Source organism: Mustelus asterias, chromosome 24 (assembly GCF_964213995.1).
Source record: "Mustelus asterias chromosome 24, sMusAst1.hap1.1, whole genome shotgun sequence".
Classification (NCBI taxonomy): Eukaryota; Metazoa; Chordata; class Chondrichthyes; order Carcharhiniformes; family Triakidae; genus Mustelus; species Mustelus asterias.
In genome coordinates this window covers 48,246,752-48,266,336 of record NC_135824.1, presented here as the reverse complement: position 1 = coordinate 48,266,336, position 19,585 = coordinate 48,246,752, and the positions used below count along the sequence as shown (strand labels likewise).

The following is a 19,585-nucleotide window of genomic DNA, read 5'->3' as shown; positions in this document are numbered from 1 at the left end:
TCTCCCTCGGTATACCCGAACAGACACCGGAGTGTGGCAACTAGGGGATTTTCACAGTAGCTTCATTACAGTGTTTATGTAAGCCTACTTGTGACACTAATAAATAAACTTAAGCAGAAACATTCAAGTTGCTGTGCCACGGATATGTTAATGAAATTGCAGCAAGGTTGCAGATCCAATGTGGAATACTCCCAGTAATGGATAATTTTGTAACGTTTATTATAAATGATCTATTGAACAAAGCCATTAATATTACAATATTGAGAAAATTGTGTCGAATATTTGAATGTTAAATAAGTCAAAATGAGCCACCTATTGACGCTTCTTTTTACAGTAACATCCATTTTACTTTCATATTTTAAAAGAAAAACAAATTGTGTTTCAATATTCTTTAACAAAACAATTATTGTATTCGCTAACTCTGCTCGTGCACTGGGCTCTGGAAACATTGCCAGTGACCAAGATTTTTTTGGCTGATTTCTCTGATTTCATAGAATCCCTACAGTGCAGAAGGAGGCCATTTTGCCCATTGAGTCTGCACCGACCACAATCCCACCTAAGCCCTAGTCCCGTAACCCCCCAATGCTAGGGTCAATTTAGCGTGGCCAATCCCCCTAAACCGCACACCTTTGGAGTGTGGGAGGAAACCGGAGCACCCGGAGGAAACCCACGCAGACACGGGGAGAACATGCACGCTCCACACAGACAGTCACCCGCTGACGGAATTGAACTCAGGTCCGTGGCGCTGTGAGGCAGCAGTGCTAACCACCATGCCACGTAAATGAACCCTTCTCCATTTTGGTCAGTCAGTTGGCGTGAGTTGGCGGAGAATGTTTGACCTCTCCACTGATGCTTTGAGGCCATCCCTAAATCACTTCAGTTGTCTTTCTGGGAGTCTCTTACCACAACCGAGTTCTGAATGGAGTCTGATGTCAGGCGTGCAAACGATATGTCCAGCCCAGCAGAGCTGGTTATGAGTGATTAGTGTCTCGCTGCCGGCTTGGGAGAGGACACTGCTGTTGGACTGCCTTTTCTTGCTGCCAAATCTTGGAGGATCTTGAGGCGTCGCTGGTGGTATATTTCCAGTGCTTTTGAGGACTGAACACATCAAATTATTTCATCGAGAACACACACAGGGGAAGTCGGGATACACAAATCTCCGAACAGCTCACCTACCCGACCTTCAATAACCACTTGCCCCATATGTGGGAGAACTGGCAGATTGTGCATTGAACTTATGAGTCATCTCGGAACTCATCTAACCAGTGCAGAAGCAAATCATCCTCAATCCCGAAAGACTGCCTCAGTGTCGATGACTGTTTATAAAAATCAAAGTAATCTTCCATAGCTAAAGGAGCATTATCCAGTGCTCCAACGGGGTATCTTAGCAGCATCATTTTATTCAGTGCTTTAACACATTTGCTTTAAACGTTAACACAGCACCCTCTAAATTGCAAAAAAAAAGCAGAAGATGAGCATGTCATGATTCATCCTATTTTTGTGTAGCTGTGAAGATGATTGGCATTATAAAAGCTACAGAACTATTAAGGTTCTGTTTATTGCTTCATTCTCTGAATGCCAAAGATGAATCTATTGCACTGTTTTCATAGAGGCGTAGAGTTATTTCACTCTGAATTGTTCATTTTGACTTATTTAACATTCAAATGTTTAGTGCAAATTTCCAATCCTCGAATAGTCTTGTGCAATTGCTCATTCTTTTAATTCATTTGTGGGACATGGGCGTCGCTGGCTGGCCATGATTGCCCTTGAACTGAGTGGCTGGCTAGGCCATTTCAGAGGACAGCTGAGACTCAACCACATGGCTGTGGCTCTGCAGTCACATGTAGGCCAGACCGGGTAAGGGCGGCAGATTTCCTGCCCTAAAGGGCATTAGTGAACCAGATGGGTTTTTCCGTCAGTGGTTTCATGGTCATCAGTAAATTCTTAATTCCAGATTTTTTTTTTACTGAATTCAAATTCCACCAGCTGCCGTGGCAGGATTCGAATCCTGGTCCCCCAGAACATTAGCCGAGTTTCTGGATAAATAGTCTCACGATAATACCACTAGGCTATCACCTCCCTCGTAGCTGAGGCTTTGTTTGATTGATCATTTCTAATAAGTGTTACAAAATTATCTATTACTGAAAGTATTTCACATTGGATCTGCAACCTAGCTGCAAATTCACTAATATCTCCATGGTACACCATTTTGAACACTTCTGCATCTTATGAATTAGTTTCGATAATGCAAGAAAAGAGATTACGAAATGTTTGCAGTAACAGCAAGAATCACTGCTTCAAAAATCCTATTGCAGTCCTTTAAAGTTGATGCCGTTACCTGTACCTAGAGGCGTTGCTCTTGTATTAATGAGATTGCTCATTCCCTTCCGTTATTTATTCTCCTCAGGTATGCGGGGGTCCACTCCACTAGATGTTGCAGCAGCTTCATGCATCGACAACAATGAACTTGCCTTGGCTCTGCGAGAACCTGACCTTGAAAAGGTAATAAAGTTGTTAGGTTTCTATGTATTTGAGGCCAGCATTAGTTACTAAACCTACACTGGACTTTAGCTTCGGACACACACCAGCCTGTGCGCACACCATCCTGACTTGGAAGTATATCAGCCGTTCCTTCACTGTCACTGGGTCAAAATCCTGCAGCTCCATTCCTAACAACACTGTGGGTGTACCTACGCCACACTGTCTGACAAGGTTCTAGAAGGCAGCTCACCACCACCTTCTCGAGGGGCAATGAACCACAACAATGCTGGCCGAGACGCCCACGCCGCATGAAAGAATTTACAAAAAGACAGTGGGGGCCATCTTACTGGTTCGTCCTGCCAGTTGACTGGGGCGGCGATTGGCGTGGGGGAGGCTGGCAATTGGGGGTGGGGGGGTATATCCAGAGAGGTGGGGGAGTGACACTTGTACTCAGAACACTGAGAGATCAACGCAGGTGTAATGGTGCCCTCTGGCAGTCAGCAGCTGGCTTTCCAGTGAGAATAGACTCTGTCCACTCCCCCTACTGCTGTGAATCATACTTTGCCTCATTTTTTTGCATTAAGTGGCATAAGATCGCGCCTGAGAGCTCGCTTGTTTTTTGTAAGATCGCTTCCAGTATTGAGAGAAAGTGCACTGTTGTGTTGCGTGTGGGTTTGGAAAACTATCTATTACGTATACTATTTTATTCCATTTTGGTTTGAGTATTTAATGGGTTGGAAGAAATGTTGGGAAAAACCATGGGGGTGATTCTCCCAGCCCAACCCACAACTTTTCTGACGGGTCAGGGTGGGAGATGCGCGTTGCCGGCCTTGTTCCGGGATTTGCACATGCACCGGGGACGCATGCGCATCTCCCAGAGCCGGAGAACAGTCGGAGACCAGACCATGCTGGAAACTGGCGGGAAGGCAGGTAAGTCATTTGAATCTTTTTTTTAATGTATTTTCAATATATTTTAAATGTCATTATCGGGAACTTGCCAGTCCCAATTGAATCTCCCATCCCACCAGGAGTACTTCATTCCAGCGGGGTTTAGACTAGCTCCCCACATTTGGGGAACTAACGGGAGACCCCGCTGGAATGAAGTGGGGGCAATCTGGGCCCCCCCCCCCGGGGGTCGGGAGGCATGGGGGTGATGCCCACTGGGCATGGGCACCCTGGTAGTGCCAGCCTGTGCCCCAGGGGCACTGCCCAAGGGTCAAAGTGCCCATGCCCAGGGGGCAGTGCCATGGGGGCAAGGCCTATTGTGAGTGGGGCATAGGGGCGATCGGTGGGGGTTGGGGCTCCCGTTGCCACTCTGCAGACAGGATCGGTCTGGGATGGAGGGAGGCCAGCGATTGGGGGGGGGTGTGGGCTGGTCTGCCGGGGGCGTGGGGGGGTGAGGGGGGCTGCCTCCCGGGGCAGGGGGATCTGACCCTGGGGGGGGCCTTCCTCCCTCCCGGGGGAGGGGGGGCTGTGGGTGAGGGGGATGGGAGGATCGCCACTGCTGGGGGTAGTTGGCTGGACATGGGGGCGCTCTGGGACGGTGGGGAGTCAGGGCTGTCCCGGGAATTGTTGTGGGGGCTGCGATCGGGCTGGGGGCTGGAGGGCCAGCACTTTGGGGATCCCAGGCTGGCCAGCGATCGGGCTGGCCAGCAAACGGAGAGACTGTCAGATTGGGGCCACCGCGCATGCGCAGAGTTCCAGAACTGTCAGACTCCGGCGCGAATAGGCGGGTTTTTTAAAAAACCCGCGCAGGTTTTTAATGAGATTCACGACTGGGACCTCTGCAATGCACAGAGTGCGGAGATTCAGGTGAGAAGCTGAACTGACAAAACAGACATGACCTAGAACAGTCTTCCCACCAATTCAGCACTTTTGGGAGAATTGCCCCCCTATGTTTCTGCAAATTTCATTATCCGCAACATATTATGGAATTGAGAACATGATAGTATCACATTCCACTGGGAAAATATCAAAGGCGATGGCCCTTCCCCAAATGTTTACATAAATGTCGCCAGGACATTGACATCAGATTTCCAGGGAACATTTTGAAGATTAGTGGGAAGGCCACTTGTTTCGAATTCCTTTAATTTGGTTTTCTTCCAATAAAACTGTTTCTTTTGAAATGCCTGACCTTTTACTTGGCATGTTACATTGAGCAAAATGGATCAAGCACTCACATTTTCCCTGTGAAGTAAAGCAGCTCGAGACAATATTCATACTGCAGGGAATTTGTAGGTTTGACTTTCAACTCCGCAATGTTTGGAATGATCAGAAAAAGTCTCAACTTGTGCATCAAATTTCCAAAATGACTTGATTGCTGTGGCGTCCCTGTTAGGAGTGTGAAGCTGTAAAACTATCCTTGCATTGAAGTTAAAAACAAAACGAATTGAGGATCAGGCAGGAACTGATTTTTGGGAGTTAAAGTATAGACAAAGAATGAAATGTGCCCCATCTAAGGAAAGGTATACCTGAAGGAAAGAGATTAGTGCCTCTCTGAGCAGTGTACTTGGATGTAAGCTGCTGGAAATACGCAGCAGGTCTGGCACCATTGGTGGAAGGCGAAACAGAGTTAACGCTTCGAGCCGAATATGACTCTTCGGCCGGAGTCTTACCACCGTTCACGCCGGCGGGATTTTCCCATCCCGCTGTGGTGAACGGCAATTTGGCTGGCCGCAAAATTCTCTGACTTCGTTGCTCCGGAAACGTGGCGCGAACGGTAGGTAAGACCGTACCCTTATTCTCTAACTCTGAAGAAGAGTCATATTTGACTCGAAACATTAGCTTTATTTCTCTCTCCACAAATGGTGCTAAGTATTTAAGAACATAACATAAGAAATAGGAGCAGGAGTAGGCCATCTAGCCCCTCCAGCCTGCCCCGCCATTCAATAAGATCATGGCTGATCTGATAGTGGTTTAGTTCCACTTACCCGCCCGCTCCCCATAACCCTTAATTCCCTTATTGATCAGAAATCTATCTACCTGTGACTTAAACATATTTAACGAGGTAGCCTCCACTGCTTCAATGGGCAGAGAATTCCAGAGATTCACTACCCTCTGAGAGAAGAAGTTCCTCCTCAACTCTGTCCTAAACTGACTCCCCCTTATTTTGAGGCTGTGTCCTCTAGTTTCCAGAGCTTTCCATTAATATTCCAGATTTCCAGTATCCGTAGTATTTTGCATTTATGCTTGCGGACGACTGTGGATTTGGGTATAAGTAATGCTTTCTTTAAAAAAAATAGGAGAATTAATCCTAACTTCACTCCAAGCCTTGGGAGGTGATGATGGGGTTGACAATTTATTCTGATTTTTTGCATTCTTTAAGTTTCATACTATTACTCTCAATAGTGAATGCTTGGAAAGGCAGTCTGTAGCTTTAACCCAGTAATTCATTCTCTTGGATTTTGCCACTTCTCTCCAATTTTAGGTGGTGACATACCTGGCGGGGTGCGGACTGCAAAGCTGCCCTATGCTTCTGACAAAAGGATATCCAGACATTGGGTGGAACCCTGTTGGGGGAGAGCGTTATCTCGACTTTTTGCGGTTTGCTGTATTCGTCAATGGTAAATAGTCCAGTTTGGCAAGCGTCAATAAAGGATGGTGAATAGTCACTGTTCTTGTAGCGCAATAAATTTCACAGAATTGGCACCAGCACGGATAGTATAGATACATCATGTGGGTACATATCTGCTTGCAACAGTGGTCATATAACAGATCCTATGTAAACAATCAGTTGATGCATCAATTTGTCTTGCTCTCTCTTCCCCTTGCATCCAGTCATACAGCTTACATATTTAATAATGTAGATGTCAGGAATGAATAAATACAACATCATGGCTGGGATTCTCCAAAAAAAATTCTAATTCCCGAATTTGCATACAAACTGGAGTAACTCCTGCCTTTTTTTTTCGGCGGGATTTTCAAAATGGATCTCCCACAGTCTGAGCACTGCAACCTGCCCCAGCGTGAATCATGATAAAAATCAGTGGGCGGGGCCTTTTCCTGCTGGAGATGCCAGCAGCATAGTGCTGAGCGGGGCCACTGTGCATGCGCTAACCTGTCAGAGCAGGGATCGGCACATGCGCAGTAGCCCCCGCACTGCCGGCCTCCCGATCGCTGGCCTCCCAGATGTCTCCTGGCCAGCCCCGATCGCTGTCCTTCCTCCCTCTGTTATTGATCCCAAGTGCAAAGTGGCAGCGGGGAACCCCCCCCCCCCAACCCACCGGGCAGTGCCAGGGGAGCCAGACTGGCACTGCCATGCTGGCAATGCACAGGGGGCACCTGTCCCCCTTACCCCCATCTCCTGCGGAGGGGGGCCTCCATGGCCTCCCTTCACTCCAGCGGGGTCAGGCCACCAGCCCCCTGTTGGTGGGGAGCTATTGTAAACCCCGCTGGAGTGAACCACTCCTGGCCGGTGGGGGGGAGGGAATGCTAGTCGGCCTGGAGATTTCAGTCCCGGGCCCGCTAATCAGATGGTAATGATCATTTAAATAATTTATTCAGCTCCGCACCAATTTCTGCACGGAGCTGACACCGCCGGAAATCCATGGTGCCCAGCAGGAAGCCCGCTCAATGATCTCCGCTTGTATCTCCTTGCAGCGCAGTGGGCTAGGAAAATCGCCCAATAGCTCTGAGCTGTTGGATAATAAAAATGATTCTGACTTCCTGAAAAATTGCATACTGCAAAAATAATTTTCCACCACACCTGCTGCTTGTTGGCTTTTCCTGTGGATTCCCAGAAATCTTGGGTGTTGGTTATATTCTTTGTTTGAACGTTAATTTGCAAAACACTTGAATTGGAATACAATCCAGATGAAAACAGTACCTGCTCATAGAAAGCTTCGACTCTACCTATTTCTGTGGAGGTATTCATCCATTTAAACTGAATAGGTTCTTGTCTTTGTTAAAGCTGTAGGGAAAGGAATTTGCCTGCATGTTAATGCCACATAACCACAAAATGGTCACAGCACAGAAGGGGACCCATTGGCCCATCATAGTGTCATACGGCACAGAAACAGGCCCTTCGGCCAACCAACGTCTATGCTGACCATCAAATACCAATCTATCCCAATCCTATTTACCAGCACTTGGTCCACAGCTTTGGTCCTGCCTATGCCGACTCTGCGAAGGAAGGGTTTAACTGGTGTCATTCCATGGCCTTGCATATTCTTCCTTTTCGGATATTCAATTTCCTCTTGAATGCCTTGATTGAATCTGCCTCCATTGAATTCTCAGGCAGTCGCGTATTCCAGATCCTAACCATTCGCTATGTGGGAAGGTTTCTCCTCGTGTCTCCATTGCTTCTTTTGCCAACTAACTTAAATCTGTGCTCCAAATCTTCTCGACATTTTCACCAAGGAAGACAGTTTTTTCCCTAGCCACTCTGTCCAAAGCCCTCATGGTTTTGAACCTCTCTTGGCTTTAACCACTCCGAGGCAAACAGTCCCAATCTTTCCAATCTTATCTACATAATTGAAGTTCCTCATCCCTGGAACTATTTTTGTGAATTTTTTCTGTACTCTCTCTAATGTCTTAATCTCTTTCCTAAAATCTGGCACCCAAAGCTGGACAGAATAATCCAGTTGATGCTGGATCAGTGTTTTATACACTAAATCTCAAAAATAAATGTATTTCCTCGCAAATTCCAGTCTCCCAGACCTCAGAGGGGGGGAAAAGTGAACGCTTTGTCTCCCCAAAAGCAACTGAGCTTGGGTTCTCTGTGTAAGCTTAGCTGTACCCAGTCATATGACCTTACCTGTCAATCAACCTAATCAAGCCCTACTCTGCAATTCTTTATAGGTTTAACACTACTTCATTGCTTTTGTAATCTGTGCCCATATTAATAAAACTAGGATGCTGTGTGTTTTATTAATCGTTCTCTCAACCTGTCCTGCCACCTTCAGTGACTTACGTACATACATATTCAGTTCCCTCTGCTCCTGTATCCCCTTTAGAATTGTATCCTTTATTTTATATTCTCTCCACATTCACCCTGCTGAAATGAAACACTTCACACTTCTCTGTTTTAATTTCATCTGCCACTTGCCTGCCCATTCCATGAACCCGTCTATGCTCTTTTGAAGTTCTGCACTATGCTCACTGCTCACACTGGTTTCAAGTTTTGTAATGTCCACAAATTTTGAAATTGTACCCTGTTCCTTAAGGTCAAGGTCATTCATATATTTGGGAAGAGCAAGAATCCCAACACTGACCCATGAGGACCTCTGTTACAAACTTCACTCCAGTCCAAAAAACATCCATTCACCACCACTCTGTTTCCTGTTATTTGGTCAATTTCATATCCATTTTCCTACTGACGCTATCATTCCATGAGTTATGACTTTACTCACAAGTCTATTGTGTGGCATTTTATCAGATGTCTTTCAGAAGTCCATGTACACCACATCAGCACCTTTTTTCACATCAACCCTCACTGTTAAATGAGACTCAGCAGGTCTGGCAGCATAGAATCCCTACAGTGCGGAAGGAGGCCATTCAACCCATCGAGTCTGCACCGACAACAATCACACCCAGGCCCTATCCACGTAACCCCACATATTTAACCCACTAGTTCTTCTAACCGATGCATCCCGGGACACTAAGGGGCAATTTAGCATGGCCAACCCACCTAACATCTTTGGACTGTGGGAGGAACCAGAGCACCCGGAGGAAACCCATGCAGACACGGGGAGAATGTGCAAACTCTACACAGACAGTCATCCAAGCGGAGAATTGAACCCAGGTCCCTGGAGCTGTGAGGCAGCAGTGCTAACCACTGTGCCACCATGCCGCATCTGTAGGGTGAGATTATCATCACATGAGGAAAGGTCCTAGAAAGTATGCGAGTGCAAGTAATGAAAACTATTTGATGGCTGCAGAAGTAATTTGTGCAATAGTGGAATACAACTACTAGATGTACTTAAATCATTTTCTTACAAAGTAACTAAAAACATTAATTGTGTTGAATTTTTTTGTATTCCTGAATATGTTGTGCTTCTTAACCTCCTGTTTGTGCGATGCTTTCTGTGATTGCAGGTGAAAGTGTAGAAGAAAATGCCAATGTAGTTGTGCGTTTGCTGATCCGTCGCCCTGAATGCTTTGGACCAGCCCTACGGGGTGAAGGTGGTAGTGGTTTACTAGGAGCCATTGAGGACGCCATCAAGATTTCTGAGGATCCTGCCCGTGATGGACCAACAGTCAAAAAAGACAGAAGACGAGAATTGTAAGGAAATGCGATAACTTAAACCAATGCAATACAAGTGTTTTTCTCTGTCTTATAAGACTCCCAAGTGTGAATATCTGTTTCTTTAGCTGATAGATTGGGGATCAATGTTTAGCCTTTTTGCTTCAGGCTGTCCAAGCTAAGGAGATAACTGGCACTCAGCCCACTATCATTCTTCAGCATCCACAATCTGACCACAATCCAAAGGATGATATATCGGAACAACCAGAAATAGTCCCTCCCACTTCATTCAATTGAGTATATTGGGACTACACCTATAGGGGGTGGCACAGCGGTTAGCACTGCTGCCTCACAGCGCCAGGGGCCGGGGTTCAATTTTGGCCTTGGGTGACTAGGTGGAGTTTGCACGTTTTCCCATGTCGACATGGGTTTTTTCCAGGTGCTCCGGTTTCTTCTCACGGTCCCAAGATGTGTAGGTTAGGCGGATTGGCCATGCCAAATTGCCCCTTAGTGTCCCAAGACGTGTAGGTTAGGGGGATTAGTAGGGTAAAGGTTGCAGGGTGACACGGATAGGGCTTGGGTAAGATGCTCTGTCGGAGAGTTGGTCCAGACTCAATGGTCCAAATGGCCTCCTCCTGACTGCAGGGATTCTATGATTCTAGTCTGCCTCACTCCAAGAATGGAGCAAGTTAAAGGGAAGCCAGCTGTTTATGTATCGGAATTCCCTCAGAACAGAAGCCCTGAAATGAATAGAAACTTTAAGAATTGCAAGAACAAAATGAAACCTGAAGCATCATGCCACTTTGAAAATTTTCAGATGCTTCATTTAATGAATTATTCATCCAAAAGTGTGTCTAGAAAGAAAATATCTGGAGTTTAAATTCCAAATGCTTTTAGCTGATGTAGGCTGTTTTTAAAAAATTTATTCTTCTATGGAATGTGGACATTGCTGGCTAGGCCAGTATTTGTTGTCCATCCCTAATTGCCCATGGAAGGGTGGTGGTGAGTCACTTTCTTGAACCATTGAAGTCCTTCCAGTATTTTGAGGCAATGACAGTGAAAGAATGGTGAAATAATTCCAAGTCAGGATGTTCTGTGGCTTGGAGAGGGAAGTGCAGATGGTGGTGTTCTATTCATCTGCTACCCTCGTCCGTCTAGGTGGTAGAGGTTGAAGGTTTGGAACATGCTGTCAAAGGACTTGGTGAGTTGCTGCAGTGCGTCGTGTAGATGGTGCACCTTGTTGCCACTGTACGTCGGTGGTGGCGGGAGTGAATATTTAAGGTGATGGGTGGGGTGCAGATTAAGCGGGCTGCTTGTCCTGGATGGTGTTGAGTTTCTTGATTGTTGTTGGTGCTAAATTCATCCAGGCAAGCGTGAGTATTCCATCACACTCCTGACGTGTGCCTTGTAGACATTAGACAAGTTTTGGGGAGTCAGAAGCTGTGTTATTCTCTACAAAATTCCCAGTCTATGACCTGCTCTTGCAGCTACTGTATTTAAATGGCTAGTCCAGTTCAGTTTCTGGTCAGTGGTAACCCATCAGATGTTAATAATTGTGAATTCAGTGATGATAATTTCATTGAATATCATGCGACTCAAGAACAGCTTCTTCCCTGCTACCATCAGACTTTTGAATGGACCTACCTCGCATTAAGTTGATCTTTCTCTACACCCTAGCTGTGACTGTAACACTACATTCCGCACTCTCTCTTTTCCTTCTCTATGAACGGTATGCTTTGTCTGTGTAGCGCGCAAGAAACAATACTTTTCACTGCATACTAATACATGTGACAATAATAAATCAAATCAAAATCAAAGCGGTGATGGTTAGATTCTCCCTCACTGGAGGTGGTCTTTGCCTGGCAAGCGTGGATGTTGTCCAGCTCTTGCTGCATTTGGACATGGACAACTTCAGTACCTTAATGGCAAATGGTGCTGAACATAGAAACATATAAAGTAGGAGCAGGAGTAGATCATTGACCCTTTGAGACTGCTCCGCCATTCAATATGATTATATCTGATCCTCTACCTCAGTGCCATACCCCCATTGCTCTCCCCATAATCCTTGAATCATCAGCGAACACCCTTACATCTGATCTTATGGAAGGAAGGTAATTGAAGCAGCTGAATATGGTTGGGCTAGGAAACTACCCTAAGGAGCTCTTTTTTAAAAAATTCATACGTGGGACATGGGCGTCGCTGGCTGGGCCAGCGTTTATTGCCCATCCTAGTTGCCCTTGGACGGCAATTGAGAGCCAACCACATTGCTGTGGCTCTGGAGTCACATGTAGGCCTGACCGGGTAAGGATGGCAGATTTCCTTCCCTAAAGGACATTAGTGAACCAGATGGGCTTTTCCAACAATCAACAATGGTTTCATGGTCATCAGTTGATTCTTAATTCGAGATTTTTTTTATTGTATTCAAATTCCACCATCTGCCGTGGCGGGATTTGAACCCGGGTCCCCAGAACTTTAGCTGAGTTCTGGATTAACAGTCTTGTGATAATACCACTAGGCCATCACCTCCCCAGTAGTGGTACGGAATGGATGTTTACATGATTTGTTTTCATCTGCTTTGCACTACTGCCCAAATCCAATTTCACCCCCATTGTGTCCATCTCAACCTGCTACTTGATGCGATCAGTAAACAAAATAGAAGCTATTGCCAATTAACTTCATAAGAAAACAATTTTTCCTCATAAACTATCAGTCTGAGTGCGGCACTCCCAAGTTAAAAAGTGCAAATGACCTTATCAATCCTGACTGAATCGGAGGGACCAATATGGCTGTAATGTGCATAAATCCTGCAGTTAAGCAAAGTAAAAGTCACTGCGACTAAAGAATGTATTGTGAACTTAAATAAAAGCAAAATACTGCGGATGCTAGAATATGAAACAAAAACAGAAGATGCTGTAAAAATTGGCAGCATTTGTGGGGAGAGTAAAACAGAATTAATGTTTTGAGTTTGTGTGTCTTCTTCAGAGCAAGTGAACCATAACTTATTTTATTTCACATAGGTTCAGTGAAGAAGTACATGAAGAAAATCGTGTCCATCTGGGTAATGCCATCATGTCTTTCTACGCAGCACTGATTGACCTATTGGGCAGATGTGCTCCAGAGATGCACGTAAGTGATGGCCTATTACAGATGAACCAGCTATTGATTTCTGAGTTAGACCGCACCCCCATGTTGTGATCGTTATATTCCAAATCCATTTCTATACAAGTTTTACAAGCAATTGTCACACTACAAAGTAAATAGAAGTCTGTTGGAAAAAAATCCTGTTTAGACTAGTCATAAGTCAGTTACTTTGCTGATTGCAGTTCAGAGATTAACTTGAAAGGTTAATAAAAGCAGAAAATGACAGAAATACTCAGCAAAGTCTGGCAGCAAATGTGGAAAGAGGAACAGCGAATGTTTCAGTTCAGTGGTCTTTCATCAGAACTTCAACCAGAAATTGAAGGCCTGGATTTTCCATTTGAATAATCAAAAATAAGTTCCAAGTGTCAAACGGGCGAGAAAACAGGAGGTTTTCTTGCCCATTTTTTCAGCGAGGTAGGCAATAGTAATTTACGGCACTCTGTATTGCACAGAGGTTGTAATGTGAATCTCACCAGTAGGGGGAGGGATGGAGTCTCAGCTCGCCGGAAGCCGGCTGCTGAGCTGTAGGGGCGCCATTGCGCATGCACCCCGATCTCCCAGTATACTGTGCCCACTGTTACTGGCAGAGCGGAAAAGGTCAAATGGTGGCATGATGGGGAGGTGGGTGGGGTGGGGGGAAAATTCCTGATTATGGAAGGATCCGATAGTTGGTGGGGAGACCCAGAGAGATGATGGCAGGTAGGGAAAGGACTGGTGGTTTTACTGAGTAGCTTGCCACACTGAAATGGCAGCCACCTCCTGGATTCAGCCCCTTTGTATCATGAACACACAAACATACATACAAACATATGAATTAAGAATATGAATAGGCCATTCCATTCCTTGAGCCTGCTCTGCCATTTGATAAGATCATAGCCAATCTGAATGTGCCCTCAACTCCACTTTCCTTGTCTACCTCCATGTCTTTGAGCTGATTGATCTCCTGAGGCCTGGGAAACCAGGCCGCCTGTGGTTATAAATAGAATGACTGTTGAGATGATAGCACATAGCCACATTGAAATGTTTAAATGGCTAGCATGCTTTCCCTGAATGGATTGGTTATTCACCCCCCTACACCCCTCCATTTTAAAATGGTAAGCAGGCAAGTTTGGTTCCTATCAATGTTCCCTGTGAGCTGGTCAGCTGGTGCACCAACCTGAAGATCCCCTGCAGGCATGTACACAAGTTAGTTCCATTAAGTTATCACGAGTGTATGGCCATGCAAATAAAACTGGGACTGCACATTGAAGTAAGTAGGGAGGCACGTTGGCACAGTGGTTAGCACTGCTGCCTCCAAAGCACCAGGGATCCGGGTTTGATTCCCAGCTTGGGTCACTGTCTGTGCAGAGTCTGCACATTCTCCCCGTGTCTGCATGGGTTTCCTCCAGGTGCTCCTATTTCTCCCCACAATCTGAAAGACGTGCTGGTTAGGTGCATTGGCCGTGCTAAATTCTCCCTCAGTGTACCCGACGTGTGGCGACTAGGGGGTTTTCACAGTAACTTCATTGCAGTGTTAATGTAAATCTACTTGTGACAATAAATAAACTTTAAGAAAACCGTAAATCGATTGCATACTTCAGGAATAAAAAGAGGGAAGATTGGCTTTTGAATTTTAACCTCTTGTGACACCACTCAACTGTTTTTGGGAGTTAATTTATCTCGAGCTCACTTTGCTCCTGTGCGTGTACAGGTGTTTAGTGAGGCTTACTGAGAATTTTCAGGGAGCTTGACATAAAAGATTTCTCTTTTGAGGTTTCCGTTTTTCAATGGAAATGATGGCTGATCTTCAGTGGCTGTTTAAGGCCCAAGTGATGAATTGAAAATTTATCCTATGTTTTCATTCTGAATCAGGCAAACATGGAAAAATTAATTGGAGTAATATTCTTTGAAAGTACAGGGCAGGGGAGTGAAGCTGTGCTTTGTTGGTACCTCTGTATAATCCTCATACTCCCGTTGGGAATCAACAAGACAGGGCACACAGGCGGAATTCCAAAAAATTGCAAAGTCAGGTTCGAACTGATAACCGTTGGGTGGAATTTTTTTTGGCAATTCCCGCTGGTGGGATTTTCTGGTCCCATTGCCATGAACGGAGATTAGGCTGAGCGCCAAATTCTCCGCCCTCGTTTTGCAGCGGTGGCAGGGCGTGCACGGCCGGAGAATCCCAGCCATGGTGTGTTTCTCCCCAGAGAAACAGGCAGGTTTTCTGCCCAGATCTTTCCACACTTTGCCATTGTAAAGTAGGGGGGGGGACATGTTTTGTGCCATAACATGGTGCATTTGTGAGGGGAGGGTGGGCCTAAAGACTCCAGCAAGTCTGACCCAATCGAGATCTCAAAGCCATGTTAAAGACCACCCCCCCGCCCTCCTCTTCCCCCTCCCTGGGCACCCCATGTGAAGCGATCCCCTGCTATAGACTTGCCTGCAGGCCCTTCCCTTGTAGGCACCGCGCACCTGTCCGTGCCAACATAGCCAGGTTGGCACTGCCAGGCCTCAGTGCCAGGCCACTACCCTGTCATGTCCCTGACTACACTGGCCTCTGAGCCCCCAGCAGGGTCTAGTCTCTGTTATGTCACGCTGGTGGATGCGAACATATGACAGTTCCGGAAGGTATGGCACAAAGCCGGTTTTGAATATTTAAATGAATGGTAGTCAGATTCATGCCCTCACTGGGAATGAAACTAATGATATTGGTGAGAGAAAGTGGGGGGCAGGGGGGGCGGTTGTTGCGGATTGGGAAGGAAGAGCTCATTCTGAGATCTCCCCAGCGCAAATCCAGTTACAGCCCTCTTGTGAGATTTGCCAGTCATAATGGGATTTGCGCCTGCATCAAATGGAGTTGGGAAATCACCCCCAAGGTCTCCACTTAGGAATTAAGAGCAGAAGTTGGCAAATTCAGCCCTTCGAGCCTGCTCCGCCATTCAGTCAGATCATGGCTGATCTCTCCCTCGTCTCAAATCCACCTTCCCTCCTGTTCCCCGTATCCCTCTTTCCCTTTTTTTAAAATTAGAAATATATCTATCTCCTTGAAGCCATTTAACGATTCAGACCCCACCGCCTATGAGGCAATGAGTTCCACAGATTCACCACCCTCTGCGAGAAGTAGTTCCTTCTCATCTCAGTTTTAAATCCACCGCCGCTCAACCTATACCCGTGACCAAAAGACAAAATGCTGGAAAATCTCAGCAGGTCTGGCAGCATCTGTAAGGAGAGAAAAGAGCTGACGTTTCAAGTCCAGATGACCCTTTGTCAAAGCTAAAAGGCATAGAAAGTGGGAGATATTTATACTGCAGGGGGAGGGAATGAAAGATGAGTCATAGCCACAGAAACCAGGGGAAAAGACTGCTAATGGCAGTCCACAGAGAGAATAAAGGGTGTGAATGGCCAAACGGCCGAGAAGCTAAAATGAAAGGGTAAGCTTTGACAAAGGGTCATCTGAACTTGAAACGTCAGCTCTTTTCTCTCCTTACAGATGCTGCCAGACCTGCTGAGATTTTCCAGCATTTTCTCTTTTGACCTGTTGTTCTAGGTTGCCCCATAAGAGGAAACATTTGATCTACGTGTATCCAATCCCTTATATATACCTCTATCAGATCCCCTTTCATCCTTCTAAACTCCTGTGTGTATAAACCCAAACTCTTTAATCTCTCCTCATACGTCAACTCCTTCATCCCCGGATTCAGTCTGGTAGATAACTTCAGAGATTACACAAGGCTCAGATTGTGAAGGATGAAGCAACAATCAAGGGTAGGGAATATTTTAAAATACGCCCAGAGGAGATCAAGATGGTTATAAGCTGCATGCAGCAAAACATTGCTCTTAATGAAGGTCCCTCCGTAAGACAGTATCTTCTAACATACAAAGAAATCACTGGAATTGATGAGGGGTCAATGGTAGTCATGATGTGGAGTTGGTGTTGTTAAACCTGGTGTTATTAAAACTCTTACTATTGATGAGGGGGGTCAGAGATCAGGAAATGTGCCCAGCTGCCAGCAACAGAAGCATAGCCATTCAAGGCTGCAAGATGTTTATGTGTCACATTCCCTGACCTTTCACTGAGCTCTGGAATCATTCTGGGCTCCATTTCTCCTTTAAACCGAGACAGTCAGAGCCAGTTGATAAAACTTGCAGTTGTACCATCTTTGTAAATTATGAGATGAATTATTGCGACAGGAGGCAACTTTAATATTCACATTGGATCAGCCTTGTGTTGCCTTTTTGAGAAATACTAAAGGATCACAGCTTCATAATTTTCAATTTTGGTTAACAAGAAGATATTATCAAACATTGCATTAGAAAATTGCTCGTTCCATAATAATGGGTTGTAAATGAGTTTTCAAAGAATTAATGAAATATGACTCTTAGTTTGAACAAATGACATTGGTTTAATAGACGATGTTACGTGCTGGCTTCCTCCGCAGTGTTTGCCTTATGCTGAAAACCAGTTTCAAATGATAACTTACAGTGGGGCAACACGGTGACCTAGTGGTTAACACTGCTGCCTCACGTTGCCAGGGACCCGGGTTTGATTCCCAGCTTGGGTGACTGTTTGTGCGGAGTCTGCACATTCACCCCATGTCTGCATGGGTTTCTTTCAGATGCTCCCACAGTCTGAAAGACGTGCTGGGGGTCAGGTGTGTTGACCATATTAATTTCTCCTTCAGTGTACGCAAGCAGGCATCGGAGTGTGGCGACTAGGAGTTTTTCACAATAACGTCATTGCAGTGTCAATGTAAGCCTCCTTGTGACACTAATAAATGAACTTTAAAAACTTAGTTCTGTTGTCTTTTTTCTTTTTGCAACAGCTGGTCCAGGCGGGAAAAGGTGAAGCGTTGAGAATCCGGGCAATCCTGCGATCTCTGGTTCCTATTGAAGACTTGGTTGGTGTTATAAGTTTGTCGTTGCAGATTCCTGCCTTTGGAAAAGGTAAAGTTAAATTGCTAGCAGAAATGTTGGATTTTATGACCTGGATTGTTTGCTCAAATCATATTACAGCACAATAGGTGATAGATATATTTGGTACCATTTCAGGGAAGATGGGGGTGTATGCTAATGTCGCTGGAGCAGTAATACAGTTGCCCAAGCTAATGCACAGGGGTCAGGAATTCAAATCCCACCATGTCAGTTGGTGGAATTTGAATTCAATTAATAAAGCTAGCATATAAAACTAGTCTCATCAGTAGCGATCATGAAATTATCATTGATTGTTGCAAAAACCCACCCGGGTCACTAATGTCCTTTCGGGAAGGAAATCTGCTGTCCTTACCTGGTCTGGCCTACATGTGACTCCAGATCCACAGCAATGTGGTTTCCCTCTGAAATGGCCGAGCAGGTTCAAGGGCAATTAGGGATGGGCAATTAAGGATGCAAGATAGCCTAGTGGTATTATCGCTAGACTATTAATCCAGAAACTCAGCTAATGTTCTGGGGACCCGGGTTCGAATCCCGCCACGGCAGATGGTAGCATTTGGAATTCGGTAAAAAAATAATCTGGAATTAAGAATCTACTGATGGCCATGAAACCATTGTCGATTGTCGGAAAAACCCATCTGGTTCACTAATGTCCCTTTTAGGGAAGGAGATGTACCATCCTTACCTGGTCCAGCCTACATGCGACTCCAGAGTCCCAGCAATGTGGTCTACTCTCAACTGCCCTCTGAAATGGCCCAGCCAGCCACTCAGTTCAAGGGCAACTGGGGATGGGCAATAAATGCTGGCCTTGCCAGCGACACCCACATTCCAGTAAAAAATGTAAAACAAACAAAAATATAAAATAAAATAACTGCTGACTACTTTCTGATCCAATAATTTTTAATACTATTCTTTAGACACCTAGGCTAAACTGAATGAAAAGTTAATGAATAAAGAGTGATGAGGGGTTAATATGCTGCAGCATCAACTATTTGTTACTTTATTTAATATTCTTAGTGTAAGCTGGGTTCAGTATATTCTCATGTATCCTTTACCTAGACATCAGTGAGTTTCCTATGAGTTTGCCTGAAACAAAAGTTAACCATGAAGCATCTGTTACTTGCACATCATGCTGGCAACACCTTGAGATCGCTTTTACTGTATCTGTTTAGTGGCCGCCATGGAAGATATCAAGTGTGTAGTAGATCTGAATGAATTTAAACTGCTGATAGAACCCCTACAGGGCAGCAGGAGGCCATTTGACCCATCAAGCCTGCACCAAAAACAGTCCCACCCAGGCCCTATACCCGTAACCCCACATCCCCTTGACACTCGGGGGCAATTTAGCACGGCCAATTCACCTAACCTAAGATAAACCTTAGTTTGAACATATAAAATTGGTTTAGTAGATGATGTTACATGCTGGCTTCCTCTGCAGTGTTTGCCTTCTGCTGAAAACCAGCTTGTAAGATAACTTAGTGGGGCTGCACTTAGTGTGGGAGGAAACCGGAGCACCTCGAAGAAACCCACGCAGACACGGGGAGAACGTGCAAACTCCACACAGACAGTCACCCGAGCCGGGAATCGAACCTGGGTCCCCGGTGGCAACATTGCTGACCACTGTGCCCCCATGCTGCCCCTTTCCAATCTTTTCTTGAGGCCTGACTCCTTGCTGAACATCACTTTGGTTTGTAACCTGACTTAATTCTACCGTGACCTTCTAACATTGACTTTCGTCATCCAGAGTGCACAGTATTGCCCGAAGATTTTTTTTAAATTTGCAAGTTAGGAAAAAAAATCTTAATGCAGAAATATCGAGCAAGATTTTCTGCATGCCCCCACAGTGTATTTCGCTGCAACCCGCCATTGCTG

At 45.5% G+C, this 19,585-nt stretch overlaps 1 protein-coding gene across 2 annotated transcripts in view; it reads left to right on the top strand.

Annotated features, from left to right (window-relative positions):
- The window catches only part of LOC144511368 (ryanodine receptor 1-like), a 495,584-nt gene that overhangs the window by 247,433 nt on the left and 228,566 nt on the right, over nt 1–19,585 (top strand). For both annotated transcript variants that reach the window (XM_078241663.1, XM_078241662.1), the window contains exons 42-46: nt 2,408–2,502; nt 5,909–6,044; nt 9,517–9,703; nt 12,682–12,790; nt 17,608–17,728. In XM_078241663.1, the coding sequence (XP_078097789.1) occupies nt 2,408–2,502; nt 5,909–6,044; nt 9,517–9,703; nt 12,682–12,790; nt 17,608–17,728 (648 nt within the window). The remainder of the gene's footprint in view (nt 1–2,407; nt 2,503–5,908; nt 6,045–9,516; nt 9,704–12,681; nt 12,791–17,607; nt 17,729–19,585) is intronic.